Source organism: Cyclopterus lumpus, chromosome 10, assembly GCF_009769545.1.
Source record: "Cyclopterus lumpus isolate fCycLum1 chromosome 10, fCycLum1.pri, whole genome shotgun sequence".
Lineage (NCBI taxonomy): Eukaryota > Metazoa > Chordata > Actinopteri > Perciformes > Cyclopteridae > Cyclopterus > Cyclopterus lumpus.
This window is the reverse complement of record NC_046975.1, coordinates 13,996,922-14,009,083: the sequence shown is the minus strand read 5'-3', so window position 1 is coordinate 14,009,083 and position 12,162 is coordinate 13,996,922. Positions and strand designations below refer to the sequence as shown.

The 12,162-nt window shown below is 39.9% G+C and overlaps 1 protein-coding gene across 1 annotated transcript; it reads left to right on the top strand.

Annotated features, from left to right (window-relative positions):
- Positions 1–752: 752 nt before the first annotated feature.
- Positions 753–3,715, top strand: si:ch211-175m2.5 (uncharacterized protein LOC568697 homolog). Its single transcript, XM_034544266.1, has 5 exons — positions 753–1,002; positions 1,088–1,246; positions 1,343–1,442; positions 2,533–2,663; positions 2,854–3,715. Exons 1-5 carry the CDS (start codon positions 949–951, stop codon positions 3,136–3,138), a joined length of 729 nt encoding a protein of 242 aa, XP_034400157.1. The 5' UTR covers positions 753–948; the 3' UTR covers positions 3,139–3,715.
- The last annotated feature ends 8,447 nt before the right edge of the window (positions 3,716–12,162 follow it).

Genomic DNA, 12,162 nt, shown 5'->3' with positions numbered 1-12,162 from the left:
TTATATGGTAAGGAGCTGAAAAGGACGGACTCGTTGGAAATACAAGCACAAGCATTACGGATTTGTAGTGGGGCCTTTAAAACAACATATGTGCCAGCATTGCAGGTAGAAATGGGGGAAATGCCATTGGAGTTGAGAAGAATTTAGATAATGATGACATATTGGGTCAGTTTACAAGGACATAACCATCCAACAAAAAGTGCAATTGAGCCATGCTGGGAACAAGATAAAACGCCAACAAAGAGCTTTGGTTGCTAAGGAGAAGGCTAGGGAGTTAGGTATCTTGTATAGGAAATATTCTCCAGCAGTGGTTCTTCCAGCTGTTCCTCCATGGTTACTGCCACAGTCTGAAGTTGATCTGGGCCTCCTTGAACGGATGAGAGATGAACGTGGGGGAAAATGTAAGATCATGAAGTCAGGGGGAATTACTGCAACTATATACAAATATATACAGATGGCCACATTGGTCTTAATAGTTCCCTATATGTTATTCAAAAGCATAATAATGGAAGGTGTGACTTCTGTGAAGAGGATGAAACGGTAGACCATGTGTTATTGGTCTGTTAGAGGTACGAGGCAGCGAGAGAAATTTTAACGTCATTCAAAAGTTCAACATTGTACTGGACTCTACATAACGATCTGAATCACAGAGGTCTACAAATGTACAGTGGAGGGCAGCAATATGCCGTAGCTGCGTCTAGTCTGCCGCAAATTAAACTGAAGAAGAAGAAAAAGAAGTCTATAGGCGTGGCTCCATACGACTCTATGATTGGCTGTTGACTGGCCCGACACTATCAACCATAGATTTCAAGTAACCTAACCTTCCGTCGTCAACCTGGGAAGACTTTATTAGTTGGAATGCAGTCCAACTATTGTTCTTGTAATTAAACTAACGTTACCCGAGCAAAGCAGAGGTGTTGGACGCTCCCTCCGGCTAAGGCGAGCGAAATGGCGAGTCACCTCGTCTCGAAGTTAGTTCGTCCCCTTACGTTCACACAGCTGGTACGTTATCGATTACGTGCTACTCCGCTCTGCCGGTGCTGTTTCCGTGTGTCTCGGGTGACTCTGCTGTCTCCCTCCCGTGCAGGCGCGGCTCCGGTCAGTTTGCGTGCCTCGGCAGAAGGCAGCGGGGATCCGGCTGTTGTCCAGCGATCCGCCACCGGAGAACATCAGTCGCTATCCAGTACCGTACAAGAAAGACCTACCTTATGATATCGTAGAGCTCATGGAGGAAATGGAGTCAAAGGTATAACAAAAAGAAAGAAAACAATTATTATTTGAGGCATTCAACTCTTAAGATTGACTATTTTAACTGCTGAACTTCACGTTTCCTTTTATCCAGGGAGGCTTTTTGCCCAATGTCTTCAAAGCCCTTTCTCATAGACCAGCCGAGTTCAGAGCCTTCTTTGCTTACTACAGTGAACTGATGAACAAAGAGACAGGTGTGTGTGTGTGTTATGTTTCTCTGTGGTGGCAGTAAATGCAAGTGGTGTTACCAGAGGCCGCTGAAACACTCTTCGGGCCCATATATACCACTCTGAGCCCAATGCATCATTCCCACTTTACCCCTTATCCGGCTACGAGGTCAGACTTCTCATCATCCACCAATTAAATGAGCCAATATGTTATTTGTCTTCATTTCATAAGCAGTATGCAGACTCCTTTTAACAGGGCTGCACCTTTTCTCATGCCCTGTGGGGTTTGGTGTGCAACCAGTGTCAGGGTGGAGAGGTGATCAGACATGCAGATTCAGTAATGCCAACTGCATCTTGTCTTCCACAGGGTGTTTAGCTTTCAGGCCACTTTGGCTCTCTGCACACATCATTTACATGTTAAACCTCGAGTTTGGGAAGTAATGGCGTATAAGAACGTAAGAGCGGTGTACATTTCAGCCTGGCTGCTGCATGGTTCATCTGAATGTTACTGCTTTGTGCCACTCGCTATACAGACAGTAGATGGCAACCCAGACAGCCACAGCCATAACAAGCAGGGAAGACTGCAAAGAAAGTATCAAACAACTCCTTTTTATGAGAGTTATGTGATGCGTTTATAGGCTCTTGTTTTAAATAAAGTCACCAATCAGGTTTGGCAACAAAATAAAGTCACCAATCAGGTTTGGCAACAAAGATGCTGAGTGGGCACGGCTGTTGGCAGATAGTGAGATCTCGTCGTCATAGCGGGAGGGTCATAATCTGCGGAACAACTTTGTTAAAAAAATGTTTGGGTTTCTATACCTCTTATTTCATTGGGTTTTAAACTTCAATTGCACTTTATATTAAAAATGAACAGGTGCTTAGTTATTGGATAACCACTATGTCGCTTGTTGTTACATGTGTTTAGCCATATTGGCCTCGAAGCATTCACACTCACAACTTACAATATAAATCTACTGTGAACAACACGATCAAACACTAAAACCTCGGCTACACAGATGTGAATTGAAACTTTTCATACACTGTCTCTACTAAACTCAATTAACTATCAATGTTATTGTTTTCACAATTTCACATTAATATGTCTGCTGTCTTCCAGGCGGATTGACCAAGGCAGATCGTGAGCTGATTGTAGTAGCTACCAGTATCCACAACAAATGTCTTTACTGTGTGGTATCCCACAGTGCACTGCACCGCATCTACTCTAAGAAACCTACGCTTTGTGATCAGGTCCAAACTTTCATTGATTCTTTGCTTTTTATAATGCACAATTACTGTAGTTGTCACAAAAGGGTAGTTAAGTTATACCAGCCATCTTAATCAATCTGAGCAAAAGCATTTTTTTTTGTTAATTCAAAAAAGTGATATGTTAATTTAAATCACTAAATGGCTCATGTTCTACCTCCGTATTTTAATGCAGGTCGTTGTTAACTACCAGAATGCAGAGCTGTCACCCCGGGAGAGTGCCATGCTGGACTTTGCGATGGCTGTGTGTCGCAGCGACACCGTTACAGAGCAGCATTTCCAGTCTTTGGAGGAAGTGGGCTTTGACCGCGAGGATGCGTGGGACATCGCTGCTATCGCTGCTTTCTTCGCCATGTCCAACCGGCTCGCCCACCTCACCGACATGAGGCCGAATGTAGAATTTTATAACCTGGGCCGTATACCAAAGGACAAGAGCAAGGACAAAGTGAAAGGGAAGTAGCATTACAGACAAGATCATTGACATTTTAGTATATGCCTCAAATCAATCAAAAGTCTCCTAAGTGTTTTTTGCCGGTCCTCCACTTTGAGCATAGCATGTCAAATTAAGGATTTTGCAAAGCTCCCCTCAGTAGATGTGCTGTAGATGTCAATGGTGCTCATTTAAGAAGCACGAGAGAGACCATTTGACTTTGACGAATACCTTCCAGTGAGTGTGTTATTGTCACAGACATGGTTTTGGTTGGTGTCTTAATCTAAAGAATTTTTGATTGTGTGACTTTGACATCTTCAATTTTAGGCGGCTCTGGTTGCCATCCATATATTGGGAAGCATTTATTTTTTTGTTGCTGGGTGTCCATTAGATATAACTTACTGAAATAGTTGTCTTCCAACTTCCACTTTTCTGAAACCTAATAACCCGAAACTCAGAATCTCAAGCCAGCTCTTTAATTCCTTGTTCTGTGCTGCTCAATACATTGTTACAGTGTCTAACAGGAATAGTGTAAATAAGTTACTGACATTGTTCACAAAAAAAGCCTTTCCTTTATCTGTTAAATAAACTATTATTCTTGATAATATGAAAGAGTTGACACTTATTATTCTGACTTTACCACTTTTTTATTTTTTGGAAACTGTTGATTTGACCAGATCTCCTGTATCACAGTTCAATGCTGGCAGGACGGTCAGTAAAAATGAAGAAATCACAAAATGTTGGTGAAGTACTGTGTATCACTACCAGATGGCACCACATCCATGCACATAATGTGTGCACGTGTACATTGTTAAACTATGATTTAAAGATTAATGTGATTATATACCCCACTATGTGAGAGGCATTGGTCAACACAGCCTTATACAGTAGAGAGAAAAAAACATTTATTTTCTATTATTAGTAACTGTAGGCCCACACATGATTGGTGCAATCTTTGCTGTCATTTTCTAGGTTTCTTTTCCATGGAGATGTGATTAATCACTGTTCCTGATTTTATTTATGTGTGCTAAACAAAGTTTATTTTCTGACAACCTACTGTTAATGCTGACGTCCCCAGAGATACAAGTCAAACATGACTCCAGGCGTCACCTGAGGTTTTACTTTGGTGTGTGAGTGATGTTGGAGTTACAAATACTGTGTTGCAATGAGAGCACGTATGCAAATGGTCTCTTTTGTGTGTGTGCATTTTAAAAATACTTCATTCACTTTGATATTTAAGAGATATTCACAGTTGAGAAAATGTGTTTGGTTGAGAACAAAGCTTTAGTGAATGACAGCTCAGCCCAAAGAATCCAAATAATGTATTGGTATTAACATGTTGAGTGACAATGAGAAAGTCGCCCAGATTCTGAAAGTCATCCAAACTCAATGTTTTCTTCAGTGAGACGCTTCAAGTATGCACACACTCACGTTGAATTCCTCTGAGCTCGAGACACATTGTTAAATTGTCTGGAAGCGAATCTATCGACGTTAGTAAAACTGATAGCTTCCTCTCAGGGCTTCTCCTGTCCGGTCCTTAACACCCTTAGTAAGTTTCATATGTCTAAATAATGTCTCATGTTCTAACTCTTCATTAGGCATCAACCCTCCTGACCCAAATGTCTCTTATTAGTATTAAAAGGAGACAACAGGCTCCAGACAAGGCTACTACTGATGCCCTGTTGTCGCTTCTCTTGTAACTTTTTAATATGGAGGACAGAAAATGACTTGAGTATAATTAAATAAATGTATAAAATAATTACAGGAATAAATAAATGAATGCTTAAATAAATGTATAAATAAATAAATACAGGAATAAATAAATAATTACAGGAATATATAAATATAAGTTATACCTTATTAAGTTTTAAACTGTGATCGGCTAATATTCCAACAGTACTAACCTTCTATTTATATTGTGAAGTCTGAAGAGCTTTGCTAAATAGATTTTAAGTGGCATGCAGTCATCTTATCCTTTTTAATTTTTTAAGATTAACACAAATATTTGTAATAAACTGTCATTGTCGGCAGACTAAATCATTTATTTCCCCATCAGAATTGAAAGACTCTGGAGAGACGTTTACAACAGCGTACTTGATATCTTCTACACCATCTTTACCAACCTTGAGCGAGAAGGCCTTCTCAATCCTGACGATGAAATCCATCTCTATGTTCTGCACCGGTGCTTTGTACCCCACGTACAGAAACACCTTCAGTTTTTCCGGGATGGCTGGTGCGCACCGAGGGAAACCAGTGTCCGCTGCAACAGTGGAGTCTCCATGAACGAGGCACAGCAGGACCCAATACAGGTTTGAATTTATTCAGTCATTTTATTTTGATTTTGATCTTACTTTCCTACATGGGACAATGTCAACCTGAACCCCACTTTATCCAACATTACACTAAGTTTTTCATATTAATAATGTAGGGAAGGTTCATTCCAAAGTACATGTATCAGAAGCATGATGTAACTAGCAGAGAGGCCTGCAAATATGGATTCTTTTTAGTCTGCATAGCATGGGCATCAAACAAGGAGCAGTGTTTTAGAGAGATCATTATTGTAATGGAAACATATAATAATGCCATAATGTTTTATAAGTTTAAACATTTAATGATAATCATAACTCTAAGAATGTGAAACTCAGATTCACGTCTCCCTTTCCTACTAAATTTAATCGTTGGATGAGAAAAACAAAAGGCAGACAGAAGGCTCCTCAACCAGACGTGTATTGGGGCAGTTCTGTAGACATGTTGACCATAATAACTTAAACATTACATTTGGCTGAACAGACCCTTTAACCTCCACTCTTTTAACTGCAGGTTGACATGGAGTTTGGAGTTGACCGGACCAGGCCGTGTGGTCATCGTCGGCCCGGTCGTTGTGGTCCCTGAAGTTCAGCTGCAACGCACACTAACTGAGCAGGAAGTTGAAAATCTACCAGACCCTGATGGCCCCCTGTCCAATGTGTTGGATGTCTTTGTTCAGACTTTAAGCTTGATCTCAGAAATGCTCCAGTAAATGTCTGTTACCAGCTGTAGCTTAAATAAATGCTCTGATTAAGCAGAGTTCTGAAACCAGTGTTGAATGCTAGGTCTCCTTTTGGTGAAAATGAAAATATTTTAACGTATATTTAACTTATATTTTACAAATGACATTTCAATTTCTTTCTAGTGTTCTTACAGTTTAACTAAATACTGTCAACTGACAGAACATTAATATATAGATCTATACATATATACACACACAATTATAATAACAGATGTCAATGTAAACATGGTTGTGTAACAGCCTTGTAGGAGGTTACACGATTACTGTAAGTAAATAGTGTTATTTTGCTGTACCGTCTCCTTAGACTAACCCACACCCAGTGTCATTGCTACAAATGGCAGCAAGAAGGTCTCTTTCGAAGTTACAGTACTCTTTGTAATGTCCCGGGAGTTTCAGCTGGTGGAAGTGGGGAAGTTGCTCTCCACCATGTTAATATCCAGCTTGTGTCTGGGAAGCACATTCCATCTTGTCCAGAACTGCATTAGTTTCCCAAGGAAGCTTGGAGACGCTTTCAAAAAAGAAAAGTAAATATTTATTTAATTGCCGAGAAGGATTTTGTTCCATCAACAATAAATGCGATGTAAAAATAATGACCTTACTTAATTAGTGCTTTGGGTTGTTAGTGTAGCTGAGAATTCAAAGTTAAAAAGAAAAGTAGAGGAAGCCCAACTGACTCAGATAAATAACCTTTGGGGAACTATTACAAGTTTCTATTAATTTACCGTTCTCAATAAATGTGCGAAGGAATCCTGTGATCCGACATGTATCCTCCAAAGAGACATCACTGTCTTCGTCCTCATCTTCTGTTGGCCACTTTATCTTCTCCAAGACCATCTGACGGATTGATTTTATACTATCAGTTAACACTTGTTTCAAAACAAACAAGAGAATAGAAAGCACAATAAAACAGCAGAAAGGAAAATGAGACATTTTCAATTCTAATAAAACTTTAATTAAATCAGAGCATTGTTATTTTAAAGAACCATACTTGAGGTTTTTGTATTGTTTTTTAGGCAGCAATTAAGGAACTTGTGAACTTGTGCAGGAGCAGCAACAGTTCGCCTCCTTGTCGTCGTCCTTCCTCCATTGTACCGACCAAACAGTCTTGAAACCTCGGCTAGAATCAAGTGAAGATCGAGCATAAACTATAAATTAGTACAAGAGAATAAGGACGTTGCAGAAGAAACGTGTTGACCATTTAAATCCTAGCACACATGACGCACAGCATGAATAAATAAATCCCTCATCACAGCGATAGTTATTTAGTCTACACAAGGGATTTAGCATGGAAACATGTTCCCTGGAGAAACCCACTGGGTGCCTGGGTGTTATGTTATGTGGCACTGGAGGGGAAATTGGGTTGTTTGTGATTCTTGGTGCTGCTGCTGCTGCTGCTGCTGCTGCTGCAAAAAAGAAGAAGCAGTGAACACCACATGGCTCCCAAGTTCAGCTTAATATAATGTTAGTATGGTGGCACCTTGACCAACAGAATTTAGACTGCGGTCATGTGGGCCGGAATCTGCGGATACTCGGTCATGTGAGCCGCCGCTTGAAATGTAATGCACCTCTATTCATGGTGTTACGGTACGAGGGCTTGTACGGCCCAAAAAGCAAGACGAGAGACACATTTCTCAGCAATAATTTCTCCAAGTCAGAAACAACATTATTTTGGACATTATATGAAATAATATTATAATAACATGTGATGTTACACTACAGTAATGTTTTTTTTATTGAAAGTCAGCTCAAATTCAATGATTATATTAATAATTTCACAATATTATAACTGTTAAAGCAGATCCTTAAAAGGTTATATTCTATTTCCACTGGATTGTTGTTCGTGAGGTCCCCTGCTATGTTCATGTATATTCTCTATTGAGATTTTACTGTACAGTTTTTGTGAAAATTAAAAGCAAAGGTGGCTCAAATGAAAAGATGATATTCTTAAATTCACAATATTTGAACTGTTATTAAAGCATATCTATATATTCTATTTGTGTACAGTTTTTGAAAAAATCAAAGTCTACGTTAGGTAACAAGAAATAATGATGTTCATAATTCCCCAATATTCTTTTTTTCTTAAAGCAGATCCTTACAAGTGTATATAAAAATACACTGGATTGTTATTCAGAAGGACCTCTGCTATGTTCATGGTGATTTTCATGAGTTATTACTGTACAGTTTTTGAGAAAATCAAAGTTAAAGTCAGCTAGAAAGAAATAATGACATTCATAATATTCTAATATTTTATATTTTCTTAAAGCAGATCCTTAAAAGTGTATATGAAAATGACACTGGATTGTTATTCAGGAGGACCTCTGCTATGTCCATGGTTATATTCATGAGATTTTACTGTACGTCAGTCACCGTCTTAGTCAGTCAGTCTCTGTGAGTCGGTCTCTGTTTGTCAGCCTCTGTGAGTCAGTCAGGCTCTGTCTCAGTCAGTCTCTGTCAGTCAGTCTCTGTCTCTGTTAGTCAGTCTCTGTCCCAGTCAGTCTCTGTCCCAGTCAGTCACTGTGTCAGTCACTGTCAGTCAGTCACTGTCTCAGTCAGTCAGTCTCTGTCAGTCAGTTTCTGTCACATTCCGTCAGTCTATGTCTCAGTCAGTCTCTGTCAGTCTCTCTGAGTCAGTCAGCCAGTCTCCGTCAGCCAGTCTCCGTCAGCCAGTCTCTGTCAGCCACTCTCTGTCAGCCGGTGTGTCTCTTGCCAGTCCGTCTGTGTCAGTCTGTCTCAGTCAGTCACTGTCAGTCTATCAAACAGTCACTCTCTGTCTCTGTCAGTCAGTCAGTCACTGTCTCTTTCAGTTAGTCACTGTCAGTCAGTCTCTATGAGTCGGTCTGTCAATCAGTCTCTGTTTGTCAGTCTCTGTCTCAGTCAGTCAATATTTGTCTCTTTCAGTGAGTCACTGTCAGTCAGTCTCTGTTAGTCAGTATGTCAGTCACTGTCTTGGTTAGTCAGTCTATGTCCCAGACAGACTATGTCTCAGTCAGCCAGTCACTCTTACAGTCAGTCAGTTAGTCAGTCTCCTTCTCTGTCAGATAGTCAGTCTCTGTCAGTTAGTCATTCTCTGTCTCATTCAATTTCAGGTTCTGTCAGTCAGTCTATTTCTCAGTCAGTAAGTCTGTCTCAATCAGTCAATCAGACTCTGTCTCTGTCAGTCAGTCAGTCAGTCAGTGTCAGTCAGCCACTGTTTCTGTCTCAGTCAGTCAGTGTCTATCAGTCAATCAGTGTCGCAGTCAGTCTCCGTCAGCCAGTTTCTGTATCAGTCAGTCAGTCACCGTCTTAGTCAGTGAGTCTCTGTCAGTCAGTCAGGCTCTGTCAATCAGTCACTGTCTCGGTTAGTCAGTCTATGTCCCAGTCAGTCTCTGACTCAGTTAGTCCCCGTCTCTCAGTCTCTGTCAGTCAGTTTCTCTGTCTCAGTCAGTCACTGTCTCTCAGTTAGTAGTTTTTTTCTCAGTCAGATAGTGAGGGTCTCTTTCTCAAAAAGTCACTGTTTCAGTCAGTCAGCCACTGTCTGTCTCAGTCAGTCACTGTCTCAGTCAGTCTTTGTCTCTTTCAGTCAGTCTTTATCAGTCTCTATCAGTCAGTCAGTCTTTGTCTCTTTCAGTTAGTCACTGTCAGTCAGTCTCTGAGTCAGTCATTCACTGTCTCTGTCTCAGTCAGTCAGTCACTGTTCGTCAGTCAATCAGTGTCTCAAATTTGCACTGCATCCACCCAATCCACCCCAGAGACATGTATTGGACATATTCAGTTTTGCTAAAAGCAATTAAGCAGTGGACTTTGTAATTTGAAAATATATATAAAACCACCATGATACAGCTTTATTTCCTCAATATAAACACATATCCCACTGAAGCCATACAAAACCCATTCATGTTACATAGATAATGGCATTAGGTTATTTATTTAGCATCTGTAAATAAATAATGTATAGAGAAATTACAACTATCTTCACATATATGTATTTATATAAATGTGTAAATAAATATGACATCCAACAACTACAGTATGGACAATCGTTTGTCCTCAATCCCAAAAATAACATAGTTAAATCGATAAAAAGATATAAAAATTTAGACCACTGTGAAAAGTAGATATATTTTATTTTGGAAAATCCCATTTGTATGACCTCAACAGATTGAAAATGCATTTGGTCCATTTGGGAGATTACATACTAGATATCCCAAACCTTATTAATATGCCCGTTCTGTTGGGGTGCCCAAATTTATGCACCTGCCTACTTTTGTTTAAGTAATTATTGCACACTTTCTGTAAATCCTATAAACTTAATTTCACTTCTTAAATATCACTGTGTTTGTCTGCTATATGATACATTTAATTGAAATTGCTGTTCCGAACAACCAATGATACATAAAGCAAAATCTTGAAAATGATCAGGGGTGCCCAAACTTTTTCATACCACTGTATCTATACATAACTGAATGGCTATCCATTCAATAGCTGTTGAGATATTTCAGTCCAAACTAAAGTGGTGGTACGATAGACCAACATTGCTATCCTTAAAAACTTCTCTCCCGGTCATGATGGAATGACCAGGAGAGACCTCATTTAGCAGGATAAGACAATTAGCTTTAATACTGAAGGGATATTGTAAGAGTTCAGAGAATCTCGAGCTACCTGGTGCTTGGAAGAAGAAGCTCCGAAGCCAGAGATATATAATAATCATTATTTAATCATAACAAACAAGAGTCATCTGTATACATACATGGTCCAGGCCCGGACGCGCTCACATGGCTTCGCTTCCACAGTCTCCTGACGTAGCCAACAGTTTCTGTCTGGCGTCACCACGTAAGAGACCAAATTCACGTCTTACAATTAGTTTTATTCGCAGTCCATTCGCTGAGCTAAGCTCCCATTGGTTAGTGGAGGTATTCATGCAAATACCTTTCAGAGACACAGCATGCTACTGACCAGCGAATAAGACATAAGGTTCACACCTGAAGGTTAGTTCCATTGGCCACTTCAAAGAATGCCTCAAATCGATAAAGTAGCGGGGTCAAAGCTCACACTTCCGGTCAAGGACAGGAAGTTCCTCTTCAGAATAAAACCCTATTATCCTGCCTTCAGAATAAAAGCAACATCTCAGGTTTCAATCGGCATCCCTTTAACTATTGTCTAAACAATAAAACATCCATTCATTCTCATGCATCATACAATGAATCATTACATTTGTCATTAACAAACAGAATAATAAAACAGTGATCCTCTCTTATGCTTCATAATAGATTCCTCAGAATATTCCTCAAATTAATTATCATAACTTTCATTATGTATTAATTTAAAACATAACCTCTCTTATCTACATGTGCAAGTGTATATAAAATCCACTACAACTCAACAATATCCATATTCTTCTGAAAGTGTGTTCATAGATTAATGCTCCAGGATTGTTCTGCAGGTTATCGCAGCGAGCACCCTGATGTTTACATTGAATACATGTATTAGAATAGTTGAGGAGGCAGAGTGAGTAAGGTACATCAGAAAAGTAAATCTGATCAGGGTTCTGGTAGACCTGCCACAGAAGCTGTCACATAATGATAAAAGTAAGACTGACTCACGGAGAAAAGTCTGCCAGCATCAGCCAATGAGAATAGGAACAAGTTTCATGCTCGATATCTGCCAACTGAAGAGGTAAACCCAGGACGAGGACCCAAGTTACTACATTCACATAAACTGCTGCAGCAGATAATATCTGAATTTGTAGAACTCGTCTGCACCTACGGATGGGTCTCACAGATTAGTGCGATATATCCTCTGTTACTCACTAACACTGGACAATACTGATACACTGCATCTCCACATGGCAGAAGCTCTTTCCCGACCTCTCAATCAACCAGTTTGAGAAGTGTTTCAGATTAGACTGTTCCAGACTCATAATCCAAATGCACATTCGCTCAGATTACTTCATGCCTGCGGATTATGGGTCATGCCATCATCTCATATTTGCTGCTGAAGGAGAGAGAGTCACGCTCGTACTGTTTTCA

Excerpts from the sequence above, each read along its gene's own strand:
- si:ch211-175m2.5 (XM_034544266.1), top strand. The coding sequence starts at position 949 with ATGGCGAGTCACCTCGTCTCGAAGTTAGTTCGTCCCCTTACGTTCACA. Across the intron at positions 1,003-1,087 it reads CCCTTACGTTCACACAGCTG|GCGCGGCTCCGGTCAGTTTG; the intron begins GTACGTTATCGA and ends CCTCCCGTGCAG. Across the intron at positions 1,247-1,342 it reads TGGAGGAAATGGAGTCAAAG|GGAGGCTTTTTGCCCAATGT; the intron begins GTATAACAAAAA and ends CCTTTTATCCAG.